The 27,529-nt window shown below is 45.0% G+C and overlaps 1 protein-coding gene across 2 annotated transcripts in view; it reads right to left on the bottom strand.

Moving 5' to 3' along the window:
- The window catches only part of LOC129388308 (uncharacterized), a 238,866-nt gene that overhangs the window by 18,365 nt on the left and 192,972 nt on the right, over window positions 1-27,529 (bottom strand). Inside the window, exons 1-3 of one of the 2 annotated variants that reach the window (XM_055078455.2) lie at window positions 11,027-11,223; window positions 8,400-8,605; window positions 3,682-3,794 (exon numbers count right to left, since the gene is read on the bottom strand). In XM_055078455.2, the coding sequence (XP_054934430.2) occupies window positions 3,682-3,794; window positions 8,400-8,605; window positions 11,027-11,137 (430 nt within the window). In that variant the 5' untranslated portion in view covers window positions 11,138-11,223. Of the gene's footprint in view, window positions 1-3,681; window positions 3,795-8,399; window positions 8,606-11,026; window positions 11,224-27,529 lie in introns of those variants that run through there. The other variant, XM_072284763.1, reaches the window with a different exon arrangement.

The raw sequence follows: 27,529 nt of genomic DNA, 5'->3' as shown, positions 1-27,529 counted from the left end.
TCAACGCGTACAAAACGTCGAAATCAGAGCGCATACGAAGCTACCGGCACTACACGCAATGTGCAAACATCGGAGATGGCTTTGAAGATGAGGCCCGCGCGAGCGCGCACTTTGTCCACGTCGCAGACCGCTTTCAAGGCACACGAGCGCCGGCAACGCATTCCTACGACGTCTGCCAACGCATCTACTACGGCCTCCGCGATTCGCGTGAACAACGCCTTAGTAGACGCCGCTGTTGTCTCCACTCTGTAAGGAGCGGCGGCCGAGGAGGACTTCTAGGCACCGCAGCAGCCGCCGGAGAAGAACGCCATTGCTCTCGCAACTCTCCCCCTACCTCGCGCGCCGCATCAGAGGGACACAGTTCTCGCTCTGGTGTCCGGATTTGCGTACCACAGTCTTCTACATATTGTGATGCCACCCAAAGCACCTCCCTATGGAGCCGAGCGACTCTTGACTGTGTTAGCGGGACGAAATGCAGGGCGACAATACGGACCTCATAGGGAGTCATTTTCCATGTCAGCTTCCCTTTAAAGAGCGTTGGAATGTGATGTATACCCCTTGCAGGAACTTTCATATGCAAGTTATTGGCTCTAATTATGAACCGTGAAGCAAGGCAACAGGGAAAAAAATTGACAGTCACTTCAGCCTATGCCAAAATAGGTGAAGGCAAAAAGATGGGGGCTCAAGAGACATCAAATAAATTACTTGATATTTTCATTCTAATGCGTTGGTAATTCTTATTACTTGTTTCCTCCCACCACATGTCGTGGCTTCGAGTGCCTTAGTTAACTCTGTATTATTTACAGTGGCTTCATTAACTTCTCCTTAACACCAATTGTCGTGGGTTCAACTTCAACAAACGCTCTGAAGATTGACTCCCACGGAACGTCGTGGGTTGGAGTGCATGAATTAAGTCTATCCTAGGTATTTTGCCTTTTTTGCATGATGAGTGACATCGTAGCCAGTTCTAGAACACGACGACGAGCGCACGAGCATGGAACGAGCCTGTGTCTACGTGAAGCGAGCTGACATGATTTTCTGCACCACGCTTCGAGTTTCCTAGGTGATCGGGGGTATGAGCTACCTACGGCTTTCGTCTTGAAAACGAAGTGCCCCCTATTCTCAAGGAATACTCGGTTTTCAGCGCTTCGCGGCGTCCTGCTGTCATACTTTATGCTTTGTACTTTGGGCCAATAACAACGCTTGTGGTAAACATAAACCCCGAATTGTCCAGGAACAAGCTGTGTTGAAAAAAACAGGAGCTTCTTTATTCAACGTTTCTTCGCTTAGCCGCATAAATTCGAGGAAGCGCTCCAAAATACTCTTTTATTATAACCACCTTGGGCCTATACTTGCACATGTTTAAACGTAACTGATGACTGCCCCCTAAACTGCGCAAATTAGATGACGATGCCTTTGCCTATACTTTAACTTTTGTCTTCAAGGGGAGTATGGTAGCGCGATTCAAAGACGGGACAAGAGAGTCCTGTGTGTGTCCCTTTGTGTCTTCTCTTGTCTCGTCTTTGAATCGCGCTACCATACTCCCCTTGAAGATGCATTACCAACAAGCCCACAGTGCAACCCTCGTTTAACTTTTGGTAGCTTCTCAGTAATGCCGTAGGTAAGGCCGTTAAGGCCGGTCGGTAAGGTGGCTTGTTGGTAAGAAGCAAGGCCAGCCCTGGTAAGAGGGATCCAGTGATTGGAAACGGGGCACCTTCCAACTAATAGGAACCACCTCAAGAACTGAGAACTGAAGGGAAGTGCTACCCAATGCTCTATGACAGGCTAGAGGAGGAGAGGCGACAAAGTACGAGCGCTTTATTCACCCATAAAATGACAGTCGTCACAAGGTGGCGCGCACGGAAGCACCGGAATCCCCCACAAGGCAACGTATCGTTATTATTTTAATGTCATTCCTGTTGAGACCTAAGTCAATGAGGGATCTAAAGCTTCCTTTAGCCCATACAATAATAAAGTTTAGCCTAATAGAAGCTACGAAATGAGGCCATTCTTGCGCTGCGGAAATTTGATTAAGCAGGGGTGATTGTATAAGGTGTACTTGGCCGCATGTTCATCAGAAAAGGAGATCCGTGTGGCTACAACCTGGGTATCGAGAATCACCGATCGGCTCTCCATTATAAGAACCAGATCCGAGACCCTAGTGCCCAAGTCCGTTTTTTAACGGGGTTCTACATTTACCTCCCAACCGGCCTCCTCCATTCTTTTGCTTGCAAATAGAACTATAATATCATGTCGCGATACTCGTCCGTGGTGTGTTCCTGAAGTATGTAGCCGTGGTTTTTGGAGGTGTTCTACCCAGTCCGGCACTGCTTGTCATCTTCCCGGCCCTCTTTAGATTTTCTGAGGTAGGCCAATGAATTGAAACGAACCGTTAGCAAGTCAACAAACTCCTTAGTCCTCAGGAAGTTAGTACCCTTACAGATCCAATCACATGAACCAGAAGCGTCGACCACACACTTCACAGCATGCCCGTCAGCATTGTTGTAGTAGCTTGCGTACCAGAATCTCTTGTTTTCTTGACATGTAATTATGGGCATGTTCTCTTATTCACAAAGTCATTTATAATGTGCTATAGAAGCCCTAGTTAGCCTCATTCTGGAGGCATCCCTGCAAGAATCGGTGGAAGAATCTGCCAAAGCAAAATATCGATGGAGTCGTAACCCTGAGATCAATGCTCCTAAGCATGGGATGCGCAATCCGCATTGGGATATCTCTGTAAAATGCAGACCAAGTGGCGCATCATGAAGAAGGTCTAACCACCCACATGTGGCCGCACAAACAGAAGCGTCCATTTTTAGAAGTTTCGCTTGGATTGGGCCCATCACCAGGCGGAGATAAAGGCGTGGAGATGGTACTGTCTCAGAATAACTAAGCGTTGTTTCTGTTTTAAAGCCGCTTTAGGTATGCGCTGTAGCATTTCATTAACTTTTTTATGAAGGGGGAGAGCAAGTCGCCCTGTGTTCTCGAAGGAGGCCCTAAGTATTTACGGATCAATGTGGTTGTAGAGGCTGGGATTTCGTTGGCGCCGATATGGAACGTTTGGGGGCTATAGTTTTGTTTGTTTCATCTCTGCAGGAGGGCCGAATTGTCCGATGGGACGTCGAAGACAGCCCTGAACATGCAGGATACATTCGTCAGTTATTCGTCGCAAGCCTATTGCAATGCGTATTTTTGTCAGTTTACCTCTGTTTGAAGTTTTTCTTATAACGCAATGCCCGTAAACTTTGAGGAGTTAAGATTACTGCATTTTCACGAGAAATTGTTTTTGCGTTCATTGGCGCGCGGCTCGAGAATAAGAAAAGCCTGTTTTCACTCCAACGGGGAAAAAAAGCTTCAAAGTGTGGTTGTGTGAGCAAGACATTCCTGAGGCTTTTCGGGACCGAGAGCCCGTTTCGCTGCAGTAGCTCCCTCGAGCGCAATTCATGTTTTTTTTTTCGTACTGTTTACTTTATGCTCTAATTCCTGCAAAAATGTAGAATAAGATCAAGTTATTCATCCGTCATTGAGCATTATCATCCCTTCGGTACGCTTCAACATCTCAGGCAGGAGGAAGTTGGATGATCCGAACACCCACCTTGCAGAGAGCATTGCGACGCGACCGCGATGAAACCTTCCAGCCTTTCCTGACATCCAACTATAGTAGGCTCAAAATATACTTACTGTATGCAAAAGTCGAATTCACGTAGCTGAAGCGCTCATCTGTGTCCAAACTTTTTTGCAAATCGAACGAAGCAGAAGCATTATAAAACTGCATATCAAACTTGGCGACAGGCCTGAAAAACAAAGTATCAAATTAATTTGCAGCATTCATATTACCAGCGCCTAAAAAGACGAAAATTATAGCATACATATTATTTGGCACATAGAACAATCAGAAGAAATCGCGCATCACTTTTGAATTAGGCAGTCGTGACTTCAATTTAGAAGTTTGTTGTTAAACTGTCTTTCATGCACCCACTTGAGTTAATACTCACTCAGCGGATAGAGTTAAACAAGAAGTTTCTTATTCTTTGATACTTCAGACCAAAGCCATTTCCTCCCAAGCCAAAGATCAGAAACGTTATATTATGGCGCGGATGAGAAAGCAAAATACAAACGTAGAGTTGAAAAAAACGCGGAATTTTCTAAGGTGCGGTAGGATTAAAGGGATTAGCTGTTAAAGCTCTCATGTAGATAATAAAACGCATTCGTGTGCAAAAATATGCAAGCATTGGCTGCGATGTAGATGGCTTATAGTCTAAATGTCTCACATAGAGATGTTTTTTTCCTACATTCATCGATGACCACAACGAACCGCTAAATTCTTTATGCTTGGTTAATAGTCACATCACATGGTTGCATACTGAGGGAAGATATTTCAGATCAGTTTTGAACATATTCCCTTTTGTATTACTTGAGGTCTTCTAGCCTGTTGTGATTTCGCGAGATACCGAATCTAAATTCAAAAGTTGAGAAGGAAAGCTTCAGCCAGAAGAATCTTTATTGTGACGTCACAGCTGGTCATTTAGTAAAAAACATGTCATCGTGTCGTCATCTGGGATCAGAGAAAAGCGCTTTCCCTGTGGTACATCTGACGAGTGTGAGCATTCGAAGAAACTTGTACATCCGCATTTATTCAAGGACACACATTGTAGTCGCCATTTCGGCAATACCAGCTGTTTTACGAACTCCTATAAAAAACGATTATGGCTCGCTGGGTAACTCCGACGTTTTTGCAGTGCGAAAACATTTGAATAGGCATTGTTTTGTGCTAGAGATAGAGTCCTTCGTTCCGTGTCCTTAAAACGAGCCTGCAAATATTTTTTCTAGGGTTTCCAGCAGTGTTTCTCATGTGCATTGTTTTCATTACGCGTAAAGAAATTTATGACATTTCAGGCATTTTGTCTTGCGCTTGTTGCTTGAGGACCATCTGCAAAGTAAATTCAAGATTGACTTTCACATTGGGCGCTGATGGCCCCTGGGACACCTTGGTCACAATTGCATTTCATTTTTCGCTGTTTCTTGATCCTTTCATTTTTCTTTCCCACGTACCTAACCAGTTTCAACGTTTCTCATTCTGTGACATTTGATTGACTTAAGTGCAGCGGCTCCCTCCTTTTAAGCTGCCATATTCGACATGCGGTATGTTGTAGAGTGAGCTCAGTCGAGGCTTCCCACAGCACATTGTTTACGGCTCGCTTTAGTTTTCATAAAATGTGTTCATTGCTGCCTTCTGCTTTGATGAAAGACGCTTCAGTGCTACGCCCGAAGCCAAATAGTTATTGAACTTAGAGACATGCATCTGGAATTACACACGCTTGGTAACTGTTTATCGCCAGGTCATGAACTCGCGGTCTCGCGCCTGTCCTGCTAACGTGGTCGAAATTTCTGCATAAGGTGTTCCTGCATTGGCTGTTGTGGATACCGGTGTAGTCATTTCTGTGATAGCAGCGAAACAGTGCCGCTCACTTCGCAAGGTGACCACTCCGCTTTCTGGATGTCGCTTCGTACGGCAAGCGCGCAAAACGTCACTCGGCACGCCACCTGCATGCACGTGTGCTTTTTCACATCATACCATTGTGCACATTGTTCTTCCCGCCTGCTCACATGACGTCATCCTCGGATGGGACGTCTTATCTCGTCGTAAAGCCGTAATCGAGTGCGTACGTGCCAAAGTTGAATTTTTCCCTCTTTGTGATGCAGCATTGCACGAAGATCGTGATCGCCCTAACTTGGCGTGAGCGAGGACACAGATGTTCCGCTTGGCTCCGTCGCCCTCGTACCCGTATCCCGCGATGTCATCACTTATGTAGCGGTCCTCTTCACGCCGTCCGACGTCTTCATGAGTCCTAAAGCTCTAACACTACTGTTCGCAACACTTTACATCACCGGCAGCTGCAGCAATATATACTTCTACAATCCCCTCTGTGCGCCTATTACGTCGCTCATTGGTGAATGCCTTGGGTTCGTGGAACACCTCGACTCTTCGTCTTAGGTTGATATCTCTGAACATTCTTTTGGCATTGACTGCGGGCAACCAACCGTCTGCGATTTCGACATTTAAGGAGCCATCCAGGGGTAGGTTCTCGAGTGTCATAGCCGATACCCTCACAGCTGCCGAACGCGCCGATCTTGTTGATATGCTGCACCACCTTAGAAGCTCACTCGACGGTCCGCAACCTCAGCTGGGCGGCACGTCGGAAGTGCAGCAGTAGGTTGACACCGGTTCACATCAGCCGTTACGTCAACGACCATACCGCGTCTCTGCCGAAAAGCGTCGTGTCATTAACGCCCAAGTCGAAGATACGCTGCGGCGGGGCGTTATTCAACCTGCGCACAGTCCCTGGCCATCGCCTGTCGTTCTCGTTCGTAAGAAGGACTGGTCTGTTCGCTTTTGCGCCGACTGCTGTCGGTTTAATAAGGTAACACGCAAAGACGCATATCCTTTGCCGGGCATCAGCGATGCCCTCGACAGTCTTCAGGGAGCAGAATTATTCTCGTCTCTCGACTTGCGTTCAAAGTACTGGTAAGTGCCGATGGCTGCGGCCGATCGCCAGAAAACCACATTCGTTACGCCTGACGGATTATGTGAATTTAACGTGAATCCTTTTGGGCTTTGTAACGACCCTGCCATGTTTAGACGACTCATGGACAACCCGCTGCGTGGCCTCAAGTGATCTATGTGTCTGTGTTAACTCCACGATGTCGTGGTTTTCTCGCCTGCTTTTCCGACTCGGCTGCTTCATCTCAGACATGCTTTGACCTGTTTAGCGAAATCGGGCATTCAACTCCACCTCCAAAAGTGCCGCTTTGCTGCGCGAGAGCCTACCATCTTAGGCCACGTTGTGTCCAAGCCGGGCGTTCTACCCGATCGTGCAAAACTTCGAGCAGTCGCTAATTTTCCGAAGCCTAAGACCATAAAAGAACGTCGAAGCTTTGTGGGCCTATGCTCATATTTCCGGTGCTTTGTTCGGAATTTTGCATCGATCATGGCGTATTGACACAGCTTCTACGCGGTGACACTGACCTCTCCTCCTGGTCCCCTGCAAGTGACTCCGTGTTTGCTACGCTGCGTCGTGTTCTCGCGTTTCCACCTATTCGTCGTCATTTCGACCAGTCAACTGCAACTGAGGTACTTAACGACGCCAGCGTGCTTCAAATACGTCGAATAATATGACTGCCCCCCAAAGCATGTTCTAGTTGCTAAGTGCCGATTTTTTTTTATATTCACTGTTTGTCGCGTCTGGCTACAACATGTACATCGCTGCAGAAACAAAAGTTCAAGGTATAGTAGATTTGCAATTTTCATTTTGTCTTTATAGGAGGACAAAAATTTAAGAATGAGAATGTGCCATCACGACGATTTGTTCAAGGTGGTGCAATAGAAAATGGCCTGGGGCTTATTAAAGTAGACCTACACTTAGTTTGCACTTGACTTGCCTCTGTAAAAAACTGTAGCGTGAAAGCTAAGACACGCTCCGTATCTGCGGATAATTTTACATTCATGAACGAATATGGCAGCGCACATGGAAGCAAGCACGTAGCGCACAGTCAACAAACACGAGCGATGTAAAAGGTACTGCTTTCACTCTGGGTTGTCTGCCTGTGTACCGGCCCTGTTTCAAAGCTCGCTGCCATATTTCATCATGATTAACCAACTAGCCCAACAGTATGAATTATTGAACTCGCCATTAAGCCGAAAACAGAGCAGGACACTCATGATGCGGAAGGTAAAATTGTTCTCCTTCTTGTTTTCAGTTTGGCGGAGAGAGAGAGAGAGAATCAACTTTTGAACTGAGCGCTTAGTGGCGGTTGGTGCGCGCTGGCACCAGATGGGGTGGAACCTTATTCGCAGGTCCCATATGCGTCCAGCAGTTCCTGGCCCCTAGCCGCCAGCGCGAGCTGGGTCGGTAGGTCGGGGCTGGACAACAAGGTCTCCCATCGCTCGGGGGGGTTGGGGCTGGGGAGGGTGGGGGGTAGGGATGGTGGGGGGTTCTTGAGCTTAGTGCACTCTGCAATGATGTGTGCTAGAGTGCCTTTTGACCGTCTGCAAAAAGGGCATAAAGTGTCATGCTCTGTTGGGAACATCTTGTGCAAGAGCACGGGATGCGCTAGCGACCCCGCTTGCGTGCGTCGCAGGATCGTTTGCTGCTGTCGGCTGAGTTGCGGATGCGGACGGGGAAGCCTACATCTGCCGCTTCTGTACATTTGCGTGATTTCTTTGTAGCTTGTCACGGGGTGCGGTAGCTCTGGCTCGTTGGCGGCCCTTGGTTGGAAAAGTAGCTTACGTACAACGAGTGGCACACAATCAGGAAGACACATTTGATAAAAAGGGGAGATGTGAAAACTAAAGGAACAGCGTATGTGGGAGAGTTTGCGGGCTGCAATCATAGACTCACCATAAAAAAATATCCTTCTTTGGGTCTTCGAACTCAAGTTTGTGCGTGGTGCTGAGATTTCGGTAAGTAAAAGTCTTTCTCATTTTGTGTAGGTCGTCATCTTTCACCGGTGGAAAAGGAGCCATTACACACATAGAGGTATTCAGCCCTCCGGGGACATCGTAGGTTCTGTTTAACATTATATATGTCAAGTTTTCTGAAAAGAACTGAAAGAGGAAATAAAAAGATCATATTGCTTCCTGCGTTAAATTGCTGCTGCACTCTACATGCAGCATGTATTCATTTCGTGATACATCAAGCATGATGCTAACCCAAACACCGAGAAAAACTATTCAAGAAATGACGATCTTAGTTTCATATTTTTCTGTCGGGCGCGGTGCAACACACGCGGGCAAAAAACGCACACTTGGCTTTGGATATAACATTTCGCAAGCATTGATTCTTTTTTGTCAAGTCGCACTAATGGTTGCGTAATGCTTTCTTTTTTTATGACATTCCTGCAGATATACAGATATTTATGTGACAGCGCTTGCATTGCACCCGTTGGTGATATATGGTATATATTGGCCAGCATTTTAAAGGGGGCTCTGTCATTGTTTAGGATGGGTCTTCGCCGCCCATACTCCGTAAATTTTTAGCACCGACCAGTGGCCAGTGGGGCGATAAAGACCAACCTTCCGATGTATGGACGGCATGTTTCAGCGGCGGTAAATCTCAAATGCTTGTGTGAAGCGCCACATCGGTTGCGGTCCATCGACGCGGCACGAAACTTTTTAGCCTTGTGCAGACACCTTTATGTTGAAGTAGTAAGTCCGAACATTGCGGAGGGGCCTCTTAAGAAAATAGCAAAAAGCACGAATACGTTCTCAGTGGCATTACATTCTAAGTACACCCCCTAGATGGCGAGACACTATTCTAGTTTTAGGCCACTACTATGGTCCACGTTGGTGATAAACAACAAGCTTGGATATTGCCTTAATATGCTACGCGAAGAAACCACCCAATCTATCCTGGGCTTTGTTATAAAAACGGAACATGGATCGACTACCGCTGTAATGGAATTTCGCGGTGAGACATTTTGCAGAGAAGTGCATTACGGGCTTTTGACGGTGCAAAAAAGTTTAGTTTTGAAAAAGGAGGCATTTGATCAATTCCGAAGACGTCCGGCTATCAATTGTTTTGTACTTATATTTAGGTGTACACAAGGGCTGTGGTATTATTACGAGATCTTGAACCATTATTCTGGATTACATTTGCGAAAATTGATTCGCGCCTGTGTGATGTGTTGCGGAAACTTTTGCCGGTGGTGCGACTGTTGACAGTCACAGTTTATTGTGCAAACCAGAGGCAAAGCTGCAATGAACGAGCAGCTTAGCTTTTACTCTCCGCAACCAGACACCACAGTTTGCTGAGCACTAATTTTCTCACGTTGCCCTTCGACTAACTTTCACAGCCTTAGCATAAAAGTTGTCTACTCATTCATCTAGGAACACTTAGTCGTTTAACAGATGCTCTTCTCATGAGCAATAACCCCAGCCGTATTTGAATAATGATTAGAATAAATTTGTGAAGCCGCGCGCGTGAGTTTTAAAAAGAAACATAAACATTGTAACTACTTCTTTCATCTCTTCTGTGCATGGAATTTTAGTTACTGAATAACAGAATTGAGAAAGAAAACATAAGCCAAATAATAGACTAGTCAGTTCATACTGCTGCAATTCAGAATCAGAATCAGAATCAGAATCCACTTTATTTCCAACACACTAGTTGGGGGCCCCCAGGCAAAAAGCTGTTGCAGACAGCTTGATGGGACCTGGGGGCCTACAGAGAGCAGCAGGCAGTGAATTGTAAATACATACAGACATTATGAAGAAATTTCCTTGTTTCATACAGATGCAGCATACACGGTGGACACTATCACAAAAGGCATGAACAGTGCAGGAAATGTAGCAGCCGGGGGAAAAGTGAAAAAGTTCACGGCATCATCAGGTAATCAAGCACCTCCGATTTAAACGTGCCGAGTGGGGCACTGAAATTAATATGATTTTTTAAGAGGTTGTATAGTGTTGGTATGCAGTAATCCAGCCTACATCTACCGTAATTTATACGGGTTCGCGGCACTGGTATTAGCCTGTTACGTAGGCTGTAGTCATACGGGGAATGTTCTGTATCGTGTGGGAGTTTATTTTTATACATATAAAGAGATAATTTATATTCATATAACTTAGGCGCTTTAAACATATTATGTTTAATGAATAGGGGACCAGTGGGTAATAGGCTGGGGTGTTCATTAATGTTCTCAAAGATTCTTAATAGCTTCTTTTGGAGGCGCTCCACTTTGTTATAGTTGGTGGTTGTTGTAGTGCCCCAAATTAAAGTGCAATATGAAAGACGTGAGTAAAAATTAGCATAATATATTGCATTCTTTAATCTAATTGGAATTAATTCCCTTAGTCTGTAGAGGCAACCAATTGCTTTGCCTAATTCAATCGTGAGCTTATTAACGTGCATGTTCCAAGAAATTGCTTCTTCGAACCAAACCCCCCAAAATTACTTGTGAGGAACTTTTCTAGACGAATACCATGTGGCAAATGTTTCAAATTTATAATTAGTGGTAGACTGCTCACCGAAAATCCATCCATTTCTCCCAGAGAGCATAGATTTTTCTGACGTAGTTCCGTTGCTCCCGTCACCTTATTAAAAAGCCCGTCAATAAGAATCACCATTACAAGTAGCATCGTTTATCGTACACACATATATATCTCCTTGTCACTAAAACCAACTTCAACGATGAGGCAGCAAGTGGAAGCTTTATGATCGAGGCAATTGTGATTCTGAAAACCAACGTACGCGGCAGACACCCAGCTTGTATGTCACAGGTGCAAACACTTCGTGAAGATGGGAAATATCACCGTCTCACTTTCATTGTGGTCTCCTACCCTTTAGTGACATTACAATTTAGACGGCAAAAAAAGTGAAAGGAAAGAACTAGGCTCGCCAAACAAAATATTTGAATGACCTTATTTATCTTTTTCAAAGCTCCACTTTAGTGCTTTATGAGAACTCACGAAATTCACATGAAATTAAACGTGCAACAGCATTTCCTTCTTGAAGTATGACTAGTTGCCAGTGTGTGTGTCATCATAGTTTTCTGTGCAAGCATTTATCAGCGTTTCACAATGTAACACAAGACCTCCCATGCCATTGGCTACAGAGGACTGTCAGCTTATTTAAATGCTAACTGCGATGAAATTCGACTGGAGATAAATTAGCTACAAATACATAGCATATAATAGCAAAGCGGTCTTGAGAAACCTGCAGGGTCGATTCTTGTCATATTTTTTTGAATAGAGCCTAAGGGGACGACACCGGCACCTGGTGGTAAGCAGTAGTACGGTGTACTGCACATTGTAGCAGTAGTGATTCAGATGTAGCAAATGTCCCATAATAGTACGCGACTGCTGATGTCTCAGTTGCCCCTTGATATCTAGGCCCAAGCTCACCGCACGCTCAACATTTGCTGGTTGATGGATGTCTCTCTCGACGAGCTTTGTCGTTGTCTCACATGTGATTTGAACTTTCGCAAGAATGCGGGCGCTTGTGATTGCCGTCGGGTGCTAGAACACGTATTCGAACCCGAGCGATGGCTGTGCAGTATACAACGCTGCGAAGAAGCCAGAATGCATCTTTCCTTTCTCATCTTTCAGGACGTAAGCGTGCGCCACGCCACACGAGGCATGTGCGACGCAGACCGGCCATCGTGGACAAAGCTTATAGACTGCAGTTGATGAAGCCGCATAGGCTGCATTTCGAGAGCAATTTTACAGACCCGTGCACTATCTGTTTGTCAAACGATCCCGGAAGGCAGTGTCGCCACAGCGGAAGGGCCAAACCATGCACACTTTGCTCCCACGCTAAGTTACTTATCATTGTTTACTAAAGAAGGTAGTAGCTGTTCGCTCTCTTTAAGCTAGCTAAGGTTCCTGAGTTTGGTCCCCTCAATGTACTCCTCTGTCTCCGAGCGGAGACAGAACGCATCGAGTCTCAGCTCTGTGAACGCAGACAGCCAGATTGAGAAAAGCGGCTTGACTCGGTGAAGAATGCTTTGCATTAAAGAGCATCGCTGACGTGCGCAACGGCGTGGACGCAGCACACGAAGCAGCTAGCAGTAAAATAACTTTGGCCAGCGGACGTGCACGGTCTATGTGCTGATACACGGGAATAATACCAACACTGGTGATAGTTTTCTACGGTGCAAGCGCTACGTCGATTCCGGGGAATGCCAATGGCGGCGTTATTTTTTAATATTTTGGCCTGCAAAATATCGATATTTGAGAGCGATTTGTGGCGCAACTCCTAGTGTTTCAAGCGTGAGATATTGCACAACGGCTACAGCCCACCTAAATTATCGGAAACGGTGCCTTTTTACGCCATCGAAAGCGTTATCGCAGTTGGCCTTTAATATGTATTCAATCCTCAGAAGTAGTGTGGTTTGAAAAGTTTGACAGGGTGAAGAAGCCTTCAGAGCAAAATAAAGCAACATTTGGAGGATTTTTACTTGTAAGAACAAGCTTAGGCTGACCAAATGATAAATGACCATATAAACACTTCAAGGTGGTAATTTTAGCGCGCAGCTCTTAGGCGCCCGTTCCTGCGTTTCACGTCGACGTCGTGCCTCGGCGTAACCGAGCGAACGAGCACAGCGAAGGAAGAGCGAACGCCCAGCTCAGCGGGTGATGAAAGATCGCAATAGCGAAGAGAGCGCGAGGGGGGAAACGGAGGAGGAGGGTATGGCGAAAATGTGAGAAACAAAGCGTAGTGGCGAGTAAAATGGGCTCTCCAGCGACGACCAATGGCATGCGGCGAGTGCCACCACTGACACTATATATGAGAACAAATCGCCGCATGAGCGGAGGTCTGTCTGTGGGGGCTGCTGTGAGTCGTGCTCACGTGTCACACACGTGCTCCCTCTCGCGATCTCCCGATTAGCGAGGCATTCGCGCCACACTTTGATCCGCTTGCAATGTACCTTACGAGACAGACTGTCAGCGCTGGACAATATATCGCGAAATGAAAACACTACAGAGCTAGGCTCCAATTTCGCATTGGGGAGTATCGTAACTATCGACGAACTTTTTGTCCTAACTTTTTCCTATCAATCCTATAGTACTATACCGTAAATTTTGAAGATTCAAACCTGCGAGTAACTTCCTGTCCACGATAGCACACTGATCTGGCTTACACTAATTGACAAAGCAATGTTGCGCTAGTTGTTGTACGTTCATATTTTTATGAGCCAGTTAATCTGGAGGTGTGTAACTTCTCGTTGTAATGTACAGTGAATAACAAAGAGGATGAGGCAACCTCTATCAGTCCGCCACATTTTTGTTATGGCCGGCTTCGTGCCTCTTTGTAAATAGACTGCGTATTGTCGCACTCCCAGTATCAAATTGATGGTGATGCATGGTACAGCGCGATACTTTGCAGCAGACTTCACTGAAAGACCGATTGCTTCAGCCTCGGCTACTATGACGCCGCTTGTGTTGGTCGAGCTCTGAGATAACTGGCACTCTTTTAACCCCGACACTATAGGCGTCCATGAATGGCTGGTAGATTACAAGCGAGGAAATAAGAAGTACCAGACAAATCGGACAAATCAGCTCGCTGATGTAATTTCACATTTCAAGGTAACCGCACCTATTTCGTTCCAGACACGCGGTGAGGAATTAACCTGCCTGACGACCTGCCGGCAAAACCTCCAGTAGCAATGCAAGTAACCCTTTGGGCGCCAGCGGTTTGCAGAGAGAGAGAGAGAGAGAGAGAGCTTTTGTGCCGGGCGTAACAGTCTACTAAACCGGAGGTCACGTGTATTCAAGATGTATTAAACTTGTGTCGGCGGGTGTATGATAAATTTTCGCAAGCAGAGAAGGTCAACCATATTTTTTAAAGCGTTGCTATTGACACCTCTACCTTTCTGATCTTTAATGACAGCTTCACCTTTGGTATGAATGAAAAGAATGATGACGCATTCAAAACTTAAGAAAGCTCTCGTGTCAGGCTGCAGTTCAAGCGGCTGCCCAATGCCACCGATACGTTGTCTTGTGAAGACCACGGGCATCGCAACACCGAAAACCTACGGCGTCTTCTGCAGCCAGTAATCAAAGCCGTTACTGCATGTGTTCCTTAGGAAAACTCTTGTCTGGCAGTATCGATTATTAGCCGTCTGATGCAGCGACATGGTGAACACTGGCATCCATCCAGACTGTTTGGTAAGTCGATGATGGTCAGTAGTTTTGTTCTGCATTCCTTCCCTCAGTGGACATTTTCCGGATAGTGCAATCCAACTTATGACGCGCGCGTGGAGACAAGCCAATCCGTTTCACTTCAACAAAATAGTCTACCATACAAGGCATTGTCGTTATCATCGCCGCTCGTCGTCTAGCTTTAGGTACATATACCACCCAGAGGACAGTGAGTTCAGGCCATTTTTGCGCCCATCCGTGGACAAAAACGATAACGAGGCGATGTTTGTCGTTCCGCCACCTTTGTTGTGGCGGCCCGCTACATTGCGTCTCGGTGCACATGCTGTAAATACACGAATTTTCAGAGTATATATATATATATATATATACACACGTCATAATATTCATGCTCACGAAAGTTACGCAGCCTCAATTCCTCAATTTCTATGTCACATGCCAGTTCCACCAGCAATATCACTGGTCTCTGAGTCTTTTCACGTAGAGACAATCTAACTGTTTAAAGAATACATCTTGCATTTTATGAGCGATTTGAACTGCAGTGAGGGCATTGAAACGAACTTTGGTAAGAGTTGTACATATGGGGTAATAAGCACACGCACCCACTGCATTGGCTTAGCGGCTATGGTCGCCGCTGCTAAGCACGAGGTCGCGGGATCGAACCCTGGCGCCGGCGGCCGCATTTCGCTGGAGGGTAAATGCAAATTCGTCCATGTCCAGTTCATGGGGGGCACGTTATTGATCCACTGGTAGTAAAAATTATTCCGGAGTCCCCCGCTACGGCGAGCCTCGTAATGAAATCGTGGTTTTAGCGCGTAACACCACATAATTCATTCATTGAAGTAAGTGTGGCGAACAGTTTTCAAGGAATACGTCTGGCAGGTAACTACTGAATTGAGAAAGTTGCACAGCTTAAAAATAAATGTCTTGTATTAGTGGTTGGCCACTTTTCGTGCATTTTATCCCTTATAGCACTTTAAAAGGCACGTTTCGTTTACGACCTATTTTTCAAATGTGTGCTATTTGGCATGGGAAAAATTGTGAATCCTTCACAAGTGCCACGTGTCCTGTTCAATAATATTTTGCACTGCTAGTTTAAGCAACCGAAATTGTCATCAGACAGATATTCCAACTCGCAGGACGTGCACATACCTGTACAGCGATGCGCTTTTCTGGAGTAGTTTAGTTAATTTAGTAGGCCTCAGAAATTGCTGAAATATATATTGTATAATACACTTCCAGAAGATTTATATTGGGATCGTCTAATATAATAGCTGCATATTCTGTAGCTAATTTGGCCCAATATGCTGACACTGATCAGCCTTCTAGCCACTCCACAGAACTTAGGAAGATTGGGGGCACTGATGTGCTACGATGTTGTAATAACCATGCTACGAATTGCGTCATCTGTAAATCCACTGCGAACTGGGATGATTCCCCGCACTGTGGGAATGGATGTAGGCGAAGCTATCTGTGTTGTTTGCGGTGATTGACGATAGTTGGCTGGGTTTGTTGCCTTAGGGGATCTTAGTGCCACCTTGTGTCCACCGATTGGGTTTCCATTGTCGTACAGAGAACACAAAATAAATGTCTGTTTAATGTGTGTTATGGGCGCCATTGTTTGTAGGCTGCGGGAAGTCTAGCGCTGTCATCGCTTTACATGGAGCTTTCATTCGTCACAGAAGTGTTGATTGAGCGGACCACTGCTTGCGTAGTGCCGTCGTCATGATGCGGGACATTAATGAGACTTTGCGGCCTCATGCGCTACGTCAATGTCCTGCATGCAATTATCTACGTTCTCTGAATGGGTGTAAACGTAGCGTACCACCCTTTGAATTCATTTCTCTCCAATTTGTCCGCAAATGTACCCATCTCTAGTAGTGTCATTTTCTTCATTGAAGCGTGTGCAAACTCAGCATGCTTTTTGCTTGCATCTTTCATCGTTGCCGACATGTATGTGATGTCCAAAGAGCAATGAGTCACAAGTTTTCAGTTGTTTCGTGACTGCGGGGGCTCTACACATACTATGTTTCCCTTTTCCACCTTCTCTCTCAGGTTCCACTATCTCCTCTCTGGACTGTATTGCGCGTTTAAAAAGGTAGTGGCTGCAGTTTTGCAATGCTTTTATTGGGTACTCACGCGTAATTGCAGTTATCGACGAGTACTGTGGTGAGGCACAGAGAGCCCTAATTGAAAACGACTCACAAAACGTAGCAAGTTTTCTTATGTCCCCTTCACCTCTACCCACAAGACGTCAAATATTGCAACAAAGTAAAAGCCGAAATAACAGTAAAATTTCAATTGAACAATATGCATTAGTCGGCCGGGGTAAAGTCACTTTAGCGATGAAGCAGTCATAGAAAATGTTCTTGGAAAATGTCAATTACGTTTAGCACAGATATTTAGCACATGAAGAAATGATATTGATGTATGTGTAAACAACTTTGTGTAGCAAGCATGTGACGCCCCCTCAGCCATAATGTTCGTTCGCCGCCAGGCTCGGTGCCTGCTAAGCTCGGCAGGCAACATTGGTCACCGCACCGCAATAAACACCGACGAGCACGGCTGCTCGGCGGTCAGTCATCGTTCAGCACCACCGCGCTGCGGAGCGTCCGTCTATCGGAGGGTGCCTCGAGCCCTCCCTCGTTCACGAACCCCGGTGGATCGTGACACTGTGGTAAGAAAAAAGAATGTAACTTGAGCGATAATATTTACACAAGGTGGTTTGCTTCCATCATGGCAAGTAGCTGGAGAAGCGAGGGAAGACAAGAGGGGAAAGGCACAGTCGTTCATCAGAATAAGTGCCCGGTTGGCTACTCTGCACAGAGGGACAGAGTAAGGGGCAAAAATTATATTAAAAAATGATTAAGAAAGGACTGCAGCGGTTCGCACATTCTATAGTTTTTTTAAGAGTCCCGTCTCTTTCAAAAAGCACACTTGCAGTACTAAAGAGATTCGGGCTGACGTCGGCTGAGACCAGGTTTCAAGAATTCTGGCTTCCATAAGAGGACGGTTGTCAATCTTGTCGAGCGGTGTCCTGAGGACATTACTTTTTGTATTGAAACGGCAACAGGCACACAGACGGTGCGCTGTCTTCTCTTTTGAACCGCAAAGTTCACATTCTGGACTTGTGGCTGGCCATGGCGATGAGGTAGAAGTACGCATTAATAAAGCCTACGCCAAGCCACAGACGACAAATGAGAGTTACCTCCCATGGTAGTTAGCCTTGTAAAAGGTGGCCCTTCAGATGAGAATCACGGTAACAAAGTCACTGGTTTTTAGAGTCTGCCGAATTCCATTGTGCCACCATAAGCTCGCGAGCAAGCGCATGAAGCTTTCACACTGCATCCGTTCTTGACATCGCCATAGCGACGCAACCACCACTGTTATGTGAAGATCGAGCGTCTGCGTGGCTTGCTCGTTTCCAAGGATACCACAGTGGCTTGGCAATCATAGCAATACAATGTCACGTCCTCTTTCAACGACGCGATGGTAATTTTCTAGCGGGTCCGCGACAAGTCGTTCGGGGCGTCCTCGGCGTAATGTAGACAGCAAACTCGAAAATGCGGCCTTCGAGTCCCAGGAGATGGACAAGTTCAGGAGTGTTTCCTGCTTGATCTGCAAGTTCGGCAGCTGCAAGTTCGACCGCTATCATCGATGTCAAGTGCGATATTCTGAATGTTATCAGTGTAGATTTTAAAGGGACAAACTGCAGCTGCTGAACAGGAGTGCCTGACCAACCCATCGGTGCAAACATTTAATCTGTCACTGTAGACTTCATGTAGTAGCAATATTGCTGGCTGCTTTAATGATGTTGCCGGTATTTATGCCTTCTTGATGCCTGTAATGCTAAGACATACTCGAGGTGGATACAGAGAGCACAGTGGCAACGAAGGCCACGCTCTTGGGATGTAATTCGATCGTGGCAATGCGCCATGAGTAGCCAGGAGACGGTTAAAACTCGTTTGCGGCATAGTTGTTGGCAGGCAAAGAAGATGGTGATAAGGTGCCCTTGCGAGATGTAGAATACGCGCTCTTAGAGAGTCGACTGCAGTGTACGTTGCTATAGTGTGCTCACCCGCTATGGTGATTGTGGCTGCTATGGATGCACACTTAGGGAGGCCGGACCACGTCTGTAGAAGTTGGAGCTTGTATACTCTGCAGTGTGCGAAGGTTCGTTTTACTGGTGCTACACAGCACGGGCAGGCTGAATTTAAGGGCACCCATAAATAATGCATGATATAGTTGTACCATCGATCGCAAAGATACGCCCCAAGACTTCCCGCCTACAAATTTGAATGCATGGGCAATTGAAGCCAGCCTCTTCTTCATATATAACATAGGTGGAGTCCAAGACAAATCACGGTCGATGAGTGCTCTAAGGAAACAGTGCTTTGTTTGTGAGGAATTACTTGTCCATTTATGAGTATAACAAATGGAGTCATCATATTACGTGTAAATTTGACTCATTAGCACTTTTCTGATGATAGTTCTCGTCCTTTCACATGCAGGCAAGAAGACGTTTGTGTGAGCACCTTCTTCACTCGCACTCGTATCTGCGAACGTGTCCCACATCAATCAAAGCATCGAGCATTGCTTGGCGTGCTACACTATCATATGCACCTTTGACATCAAGATATATCTGCACCGTTATTTGTTTGACGCCCTTTCTAGTTGAATAAATGTTGCCAAATCAAGCGCGTTATTGATGCTTGGCCACTCTAGCCAGAAGCTCGCCATGGCATGCGGATATACCTGATTACATTCTAAGTAGCATTCAAGCGCATACACACTATCCTTTCTATTAGTTTCCCAACATAATTGTCAAGAGCGATGGGACGGCACAATGTCAAGTGTAATGAAGATTTAGAACTCTTAAGTAACAGTACTAGGCGGCTTACCTTCCACTCACAAGGAATCAATGCTTGACGCCAGGATACGTTGCATCTATACAAGAGCACACTGCGGCCTTCTTGGCCAAGGTTTCCAAGTCCCTTGTATGTGACTCTGTAGGGCCCATTCGATGGTGACTTCCTACAAGCCCCCAGCGCACCTTCTAGCTCCTCCGTAGGAAACATGAGAACCGTGTGAGATTCCTGGGATGCCGAAACATCACGTGCTGTTACTAGAGGCAGCGACGGCAAGCCAGCAGCTGTTGCGCAGAGGTCCTTAGCAGCGTCAATCTCATGTGGTCCTTGTTGCAAAGCAAGAGACTTAAACGGGTGGCGCTGTTGCGGGCAAAATTGTATGTTCCGCAGAGTTCTGGATATATGGGACAAAGGGTAACGAGGATCCAAGGACTCGCAAAATGATCTCCACTTTTCAGATTGTAGCGTATCGATGCAGCGCTATGTTTTGGCTTGAATGAGTATCGCCTCGCTCAGATCGTGATTACATTTGATGCGCCTGTGTCTTCTTTCCGCTCGTTGCCGAAGCGATCGAAGCCTTTCCAGTTCAGCATCGTATATTCTACATATTGGACAAGGTCTAAAAGTGAACATAACCTCTTGAAATGCATTTCGAATCTAATTGTCAATGAATGACGAGTGGCCTTCTTAACATTCGTCTTCCATAAGTGATCTGAACTTCGACCAGTCGGTTCTACAGAGGGCTTTATGTCAGACTTGACCACTGCCATGATCTTCAAATTGGTTGAAACGGCATCATTTCCGGGATTTCTATGGTTGAGAACCACTTTGCACTACATCGCATACACCGGTATACCAAAGTCAGGTCCAGATAACTGCTGTAGGTCACTCGCCGTAAAAATGCCGGACTGCCATCATTGACACAACGCAGACCTTGGCGTGAGGCAAACGCTACTAGTTTACTTCTCTGAGAGTCCATCTTCAAACTACCCGAGACTGTTTGGTGTACGCTAAAATCTCCACTAAGAATCCAAGGACCAGGTGTTGCGCTTAACAAAACACCCAGTCAAGTAGCTTCTTCAGCGAAAACCATCTCCAGGTTCTTCGGCGTAATGTTTCGGCCATTATTTGGTTCATCAACGACATTCCTCGTTCGACCACTGTTCACCACTTTAAGCCACCATTTGCCACCAATACCTGCAAACATCGGTATTGCTTCGATATAGAAATCCCTTAGACAAAGTATTAGCGTTCACAAATAGAACGTTTGCGCTACGAGGGACGAAAATGATGAGACAACAAAAACTGGAAAGCGGATGATTGCCTACCGAGTGAATCCCCAAGTTTGCGCTCTGGCACTTTGTTTCACCTCGATATTCAAGCCTTGCAATGATGATCAATAATGACAGAGGCCTCTGTGATAACGATATGGAAACTGGCATGGTCTCTATGAGACAGCATTGCTTTTCAATGCACAGTTGCCATCATTCAATATCTGTAGGTTATAGAATGTAGATGGTGGACTCATAATCCCTTTTGAGTGGTGATTATTTTCACTGCTCATAATTCGTTCCGAATAGCATGCGAAGCTTGAAGTTTGGATGAGTAACAATACTGCAAATGCTTTGAGGCATTCTTGCTGATCTTAAAGGCATCCGCGAGCCAACTGCATCAACTTCTATAATCGCCCGCCGTGGTTGCTCAGTGGCTATGGTGTTGGGCTGCTGAGCACGAGGTCGCGGGATCGAATCCCGGCCACGGCGGCCGCATTTCGAAGGGGGCGAAATGCGAAAACACCCGTGTGCTTAGATTTAGGTGCACGTTAAAGAACCCCAGGTGGTCAAAATTTCCGGAGTCCTCCACTACGGCGTGCCTCATAATCAGAAAGTGGTTTTGGCACGTAAAACCCCAAATATTATTAACTTCTATAATAGAAAAGTGCTACGAAATACAGAGTCTGTTTTCAGCTGGTGGACATGGCGCTCTGAGACGACACAGAAGATGTCACAAAAAATGCTGCTTTTATACGATAGTCACCAAATCAAGCGTAACATTGCAGATATTAGCCTGCAGGTGAGCTATTCGTTTACTTAGCGTGTGACAAAACGCTTTATCAAAACGCGAATCATACTCGTCGGTAAAAGAAACGTGAGTTACGTGGTTGAAATTCAGCGCAAAATGTCTTATTTTTACGTTGCAGTAACTCGGGCGTGTAAGCTGCAGTGAATGTCAGTTCGAAAAAGTCAATAGCACCTGATTTATATATCATTATACGAAAAGTTCGTTTATTCGAAAACACCAAAAATCTTTTAGACCCTAGCAAAACGGTTACTTAATAGCAATAAATATATTTCATTGTGTGCCATAATTGGTGCACAAAAAAAATGGCATACTAAGGCTGCATTGAGAAGTCAGTACACTTTTCAGTTTGGCTGTAAGAAAGCCACTCCTACCATCCAGTATCACCACGCTGTTATTGTACCAATTCATCAAAAATTTCAATTCATTTTCAACATAAAGAGCTGTATACAACTTGTTTTTTACATACATGTATTTTCCGCAGTTTTTAACGCGTTAGGCTTAATAGATATCTGTAGGAGAATCCAAAGACCATTTCAATCGAAAGTTTCACACGCTCAGAAATATGGGCGGGGGGGTCTTCTGGAGGCCAGTAAGTGCGGAAGGAAACAATGTGAAATTGTGTTTTACTACAGTTTACACTGTACTAGTCTAATCTTTCGTTCATCGATGAATCTGTCATTTCCTGAGTTTCATATTGCGGCGCCTAGTCTTTGGCCATGTCACAGTGCTTTGTATGGTTTCCACGTGAAATATTCACTCAGAATATATGCTACGCGATATATGGGAAAGGAAACAGAAACGTACGCAAAGCACTAAGCATTTTTTTCATACGTTCCCACCGCAGTGCATAGCTAATCACTGTGGGCGTATTCTGTCTTAGTTCATAGTTTCCATAGTTGTACACGATGTACACGATTGTACACGATGTCCGTGATATTCGAAGAATTTGTCATTGTCTTGCAGGTTTACCCTATTTCATTAGTCTAAACCTGCTTCCGGCCACCAAATAAATGGTGCGAAGAAAATGCAACGGTAGCCGAGCTCAATATTGTACAGGTGAAATCATGTACTAATTCTGCTTCTGTGTGGCCACACGCTCAGCCTTGAAGTGTCATTGAGTTTCAGACTGTTATTAGGGCTTTAACGCTACCACATAAAAACCTGAGAAGACTCAGATGGTGATCAAACAGCTGTGTTTGGGTAGCAACTCCCTGTTCGAGAGTCATTATTTGTCCCTACATGCGGTGAAGGTTAAAAAATAGGCAGATTCAGTGCAGATGTTCGGATCTATGGAGTGAAGCTTTCGTGAAGTGTTTGATAAGATGCCATGAGTTGGCTTCTTTAGCTCGTTCGCCTTTGTCATTAAAGAAAGTGGGGGAGAGCCCGGATGCACTCTCTCTCACTCGTGCTACGCAATTTGTCGAATCATAGTTCATATGTCCTCATTTCTTCTTACTTATATTAAATGGGCCAAACATTTCTTGACCAAACGCTTTGTTGATATGCACTAGGTATGGAAGTCATCTCCATCATTATGAGCGCGCGGAGGTGGTTCATGCCCTATCTTCCGCAGTGAATAAGTACCATATTATAAAAATGATAAACTTAATCAACACCGGGCGAAGAGCCCACTTCAAGAACCATCTACCGCTGTCGGTATGTGGCATAGTATAGAAATCTTCATCACTACGAACACGCAGGCACCTTTCTTGACCGATTCTCTGTTTTGGGTATATGCCATATTACTGACATCAGCGTTACAATTACCCGGCGGACATGGTTCCTTGTCGATCCTGCATTGATTTCGTCGTGGGTTTGCGCCAGAGCACGGAAATCATAGTCTTCAAAGTACGGTCACAAGCTCACTATCATTTGTACGACCTGCTTCTGAGTTATATGTTGCTATATGGAAATCATCTCCATCATTATAAACACCAATACACAATTCATGGTCAGTCTATCATTGTAGCAATGTGCCATAGTAGGAAAGCTTAATAATTGTCAAGAGGTGGCGGTGATTCCGAGGAGTTAGCTGATGGCGCGATACACACCACCCCATTTTTCGACAATCGCCAGCCGTGGGTATGCGCCCGCAGTATGGACATCACCATCATCATCAGTTCGTGGTCACCTTGTCAAAAATTTTGTTGGTGTTTATACGAGAGAAGCCTTGTGTGTCGGTTGCCTAATGTCAAATCGCCCCAGGCATACTCTGTGTGCAAACAATAAATTCTGGTAACAATTGCCCAAGACCTACTTGACGCACTGATTTTAAGAAATTGTCATAATTTTGGCAAGAAAGACTATTTGCTAGCTAATGAATGGTGTCAAGTGGTGGTTTATTGAGCGTAATATTTTCGTCCGTATACCTATCTGTGGCTGAGAAAAAAAGCCATATAACTACGTAATATATAATGTACTCCCTATACCTGAGCGGAACGTGCTAAAACAGATAAAAAGAATGCAAGTGCCTTCAGGTATCACCACTTCCTTCTTCAAATGGCACGCAGGAACGCTTCGTGTGTTGACTTTCTTAGAAGGACGGTGCTTTTTTATGACACGGGGTTCTCAATGCTTCATTTGTAAACGACGAGAAGCAGTAAATCCCGTTTCTCTGCATTGATGATAAGGGGTTCATTTCTCCGAAGTATTACATCGCACTAAAGAAAGGCCTTGTAATCCTCAGCGTAGCACGTATTTTGCAATAAATATTCAAGATAGAACAGCATTTGACCCTTTAATGAACACTGGCCTTTACTTCGATCATCGACATTCCGCACTCGCAGGGCGAGGTTTAAATCCCAGCCCTGGTTGCGCTTTTTATTTCTTAAAGTGAGGCGGAATCTGTTCGGCGAGAAACCGACAAGCAAGTGATTGACCGACCTCAGCTAAACTATGGGGTGGTAGGCAAATAAAGTATAATAAGCTGTGTGCTATCATTTTATGGAACAGTTGTATTGAGGTAAGCGTCGTCAAATAGACTACACATGCTACTTTCATTCAAGGTGAACCCTTTAATAACGGCCCATAAATTTACGCTAAACAATGCCTATTTTTTTTCAGATGTGCGAAATACACACAAAGAAAAACATAGTGAACGAAAAAAAAAAATGTTTTCCGGAAGTTTATTCAGGATGTGTAGGAGAACACCAGGAAGCAAACTTGAAGTGGCCTATAGCTCAAGCAACGTGTGACTTCGTTTTGGATTATCGTATACCTCAGCCGTCACATCGGAACTGTCGGCCAACATTTTGTTTGCTTTATATCATGCGTGTGATACCACTGAATCAGGAGATCTTGCATCGATCTGTCTTCTGAGTGCACGCTTTCAATATGTTGTTGTTGTTGTTGTAGCCTGCGATGCGTGTGGCTCCTACCCACGTTGGGGGATTGGCCAAGAAATGGGTGGATTATTCAAAATTATTATGGAGCATAAATTTCCTAATAGCTATTGAAATAGCATTGAATAGCGCTTAATTAAATGCTAAATAAGATCAGGAAGGTCATATTGAATGAGTAATAATTAATTTAAAAGTAAAAACAAAAAGAAAGGAATTTAGCAGGGCATTCGTTTAGATTCCGTAAGAAATGTTCGGACAGCGAAGCATGCATCCCTGTGGCTGAATCCCAAAGTGGACGCTCCGAACGAAAGAATTGAAGGTTCTGTCAAGTCCAGGCCAATTCTTCGAAAAGGTATTTCCAACCATTTTTTTCTAACCGCAGTAAAGCGGCGACCAGATAGAAGAAAGTGGTGTATCGACTCTTCCTCATTACAAAAAGAGCAGAGGGAGGAGGGAACCAAACCCGACCTGTGTAAATAGAAATTCAGCGAGGGTACGCGGCAGCGTAATTTGGTGAGGCAGACCTCAAGCATCTTTGTGTCACAGGATTCGCTATGCCAGGGAAATGCCAGGTGCTTATACTCTGGAGAAGCAGTCAAATGTGGGTTTGATAAGGCTAATCTTATTGATCGCATCCGAAATCTTGCCGCCGTGATCTGTGCTGTCACTGGTAGAATAGGAAGAACAGGGCCGGATAGTGATGCATTTGCCAGTGAATCAGCAGTTTCATTAAAAAACAAACCTTTATGCCCTGGCACCCAAATCAAATGAACACATTGCACATGGGCTGGAACTAGTAAGTGGAATAGTTTTAGCATGGGTGACTCATTAGTAGCGGTAAGGCAAGAGCATACTGAAAGGGAATCAGTCAGAATGGCAGCCGTTGTAATAATTGGGTCTAATTTACGTAAAGCTAAGATTACTGCTAACAACTCGGCCAGAAAAATAGGCACAAAATCAGGCAACCTTAAAGAAAAAGACCAGTCGAGTGCAGGACAAAATATTCCAATGCCAGCTTTTTCCTCGCACTGTGAGGCATCTGTTGCAATGATAACGTTTGTTTCTAGGCTGCTTAGGTGGTCTTGCAACATGGCGTTTAAGATGCCGTAAGGGAGTAGTTTCGCGTGGTTTGGGAAAATGTCATCGAACCTGATCTCTGGGTAATTTGAATGCGTATTATCATGAAGCACCTCGCGAATTTGCACATTTAGTGGTTCAAGTAATGTTTGCACAAATATAATCTGTGGTCTATGGAACCTGGGCCAATGAATAGGAAAAAATAATTCTGGATCAGAGAGGAAAATAATTTGAAGGCGGTTTAATGGGGATTCATATAGCCTTAGGAAAGTCTGAACTGTCAGAAGGCGAAATCGGCATATTATGGGTGGGATTCTTGCCTAGGTATAATACGGCATTCGAAACGTATTTTGGGAGGCCTAAGCACAGACGTAGCGCCTCTCGTTCCAACAAAACTAGCGGCCGAAGCTTGTATGCTGGATCACCGGAGAATAAAACGCATCCAAATTCTAACACCGGACGAACATACATCTTATATACCATCAAGAGGGATTTTCTTCGCATACCTGTTCTCCGGTTGCTCAACTTGCGCAAAATGCCCATTGAACGAGCTCCTTTTGTCGCAATATATTCAATATGCGGCCGCCAGTTAAGAATTCCGTTGTAAATAACTCCAAGGTATTTTAGTGACTCTACTTGTGGGATATCTTCGAGATGATAGTTAAGCGATATGTATACTGGGTCTTTAACGGGAAACACAAGGATAGCACACTTATTAGCATTCAGGTTTAAGTGTAAGCTATCCAGCCAGCTTTCCAGTTCCCTTAGATACGACTGCAGTATTTCGTAAAGAGAGTATATGTCGCTAGCCATACCAAAAAAGGCAATGTCATCAGCATAAACGTATGTACTGACAGCTGGGTGAACGGGGATTCTGCTCAGTAAAATATTAAATAATACTGGTGAAAGTACCGATCCCTGAGGCACACCTCTTGTTTGCTTATATTTACTGGAAGAATAGCCGCTTCGAAAACAATAGAACTCCCTGTCTTTTAAAAATTCATGCACCCATGCTACAATATAGCCTGGAAAGCAATGACTCTGTAACCGATTCGTTAAAATTGTATGTTCAATGCTGTCATAGGCTTTACATATATCTAAGGTAACTAGAGCCGCATATTGTTTTTTCTGTCTGGCGATGTTAATGCGACTTTCAAGGTCTACATGCGCGTGCCATATTGAATAGCCAGATCGAAATCCAATTTGACACGGACTCAACAATCGATTGTCGTCAATAAACTCTAATATATGTCCGAGAAGCATTCTTTCAATAAGTTTCACTATGTTTGATGTCAACGCAATTGGTTTGATGTTGTCGATAGTATAGCCTGCCCCTTGTTTTTTAAGTAACGGAATAATTTTGGCGATCTTCCAATCTTGTGGAATCCATGCGTTACCAACAGAGTAGTTTAGCAACTTCAGAAGCTCACGTGGAGCTTCTTGAAAGAAAATCTTTAACATTGCATTTGTTATGCCGTCCGGGCCAGGCGCTGTAGTTGGCA

Source organism: Dermacentor andersoni, chromosome 10 (assembly GCF_023375885.2).
Source record: "Dermacentor andersoni chromosome 10, qqDerAnde1_hic_scaffold, whole genome shotgun sequence".
In the NCBI taxonomy this organism is placed as follows: domain Eukaryota; kingdom Metazoa; phylum Arthropoda; class Arachnida; order Ixodida; family Ixodidae; genus Dermacentor; species Dermacentor andersoni.
Note: the sequence above shows the minus strand (reverse complement) of the source record. Positions and strands in the feature narration are given on the sequence as shown.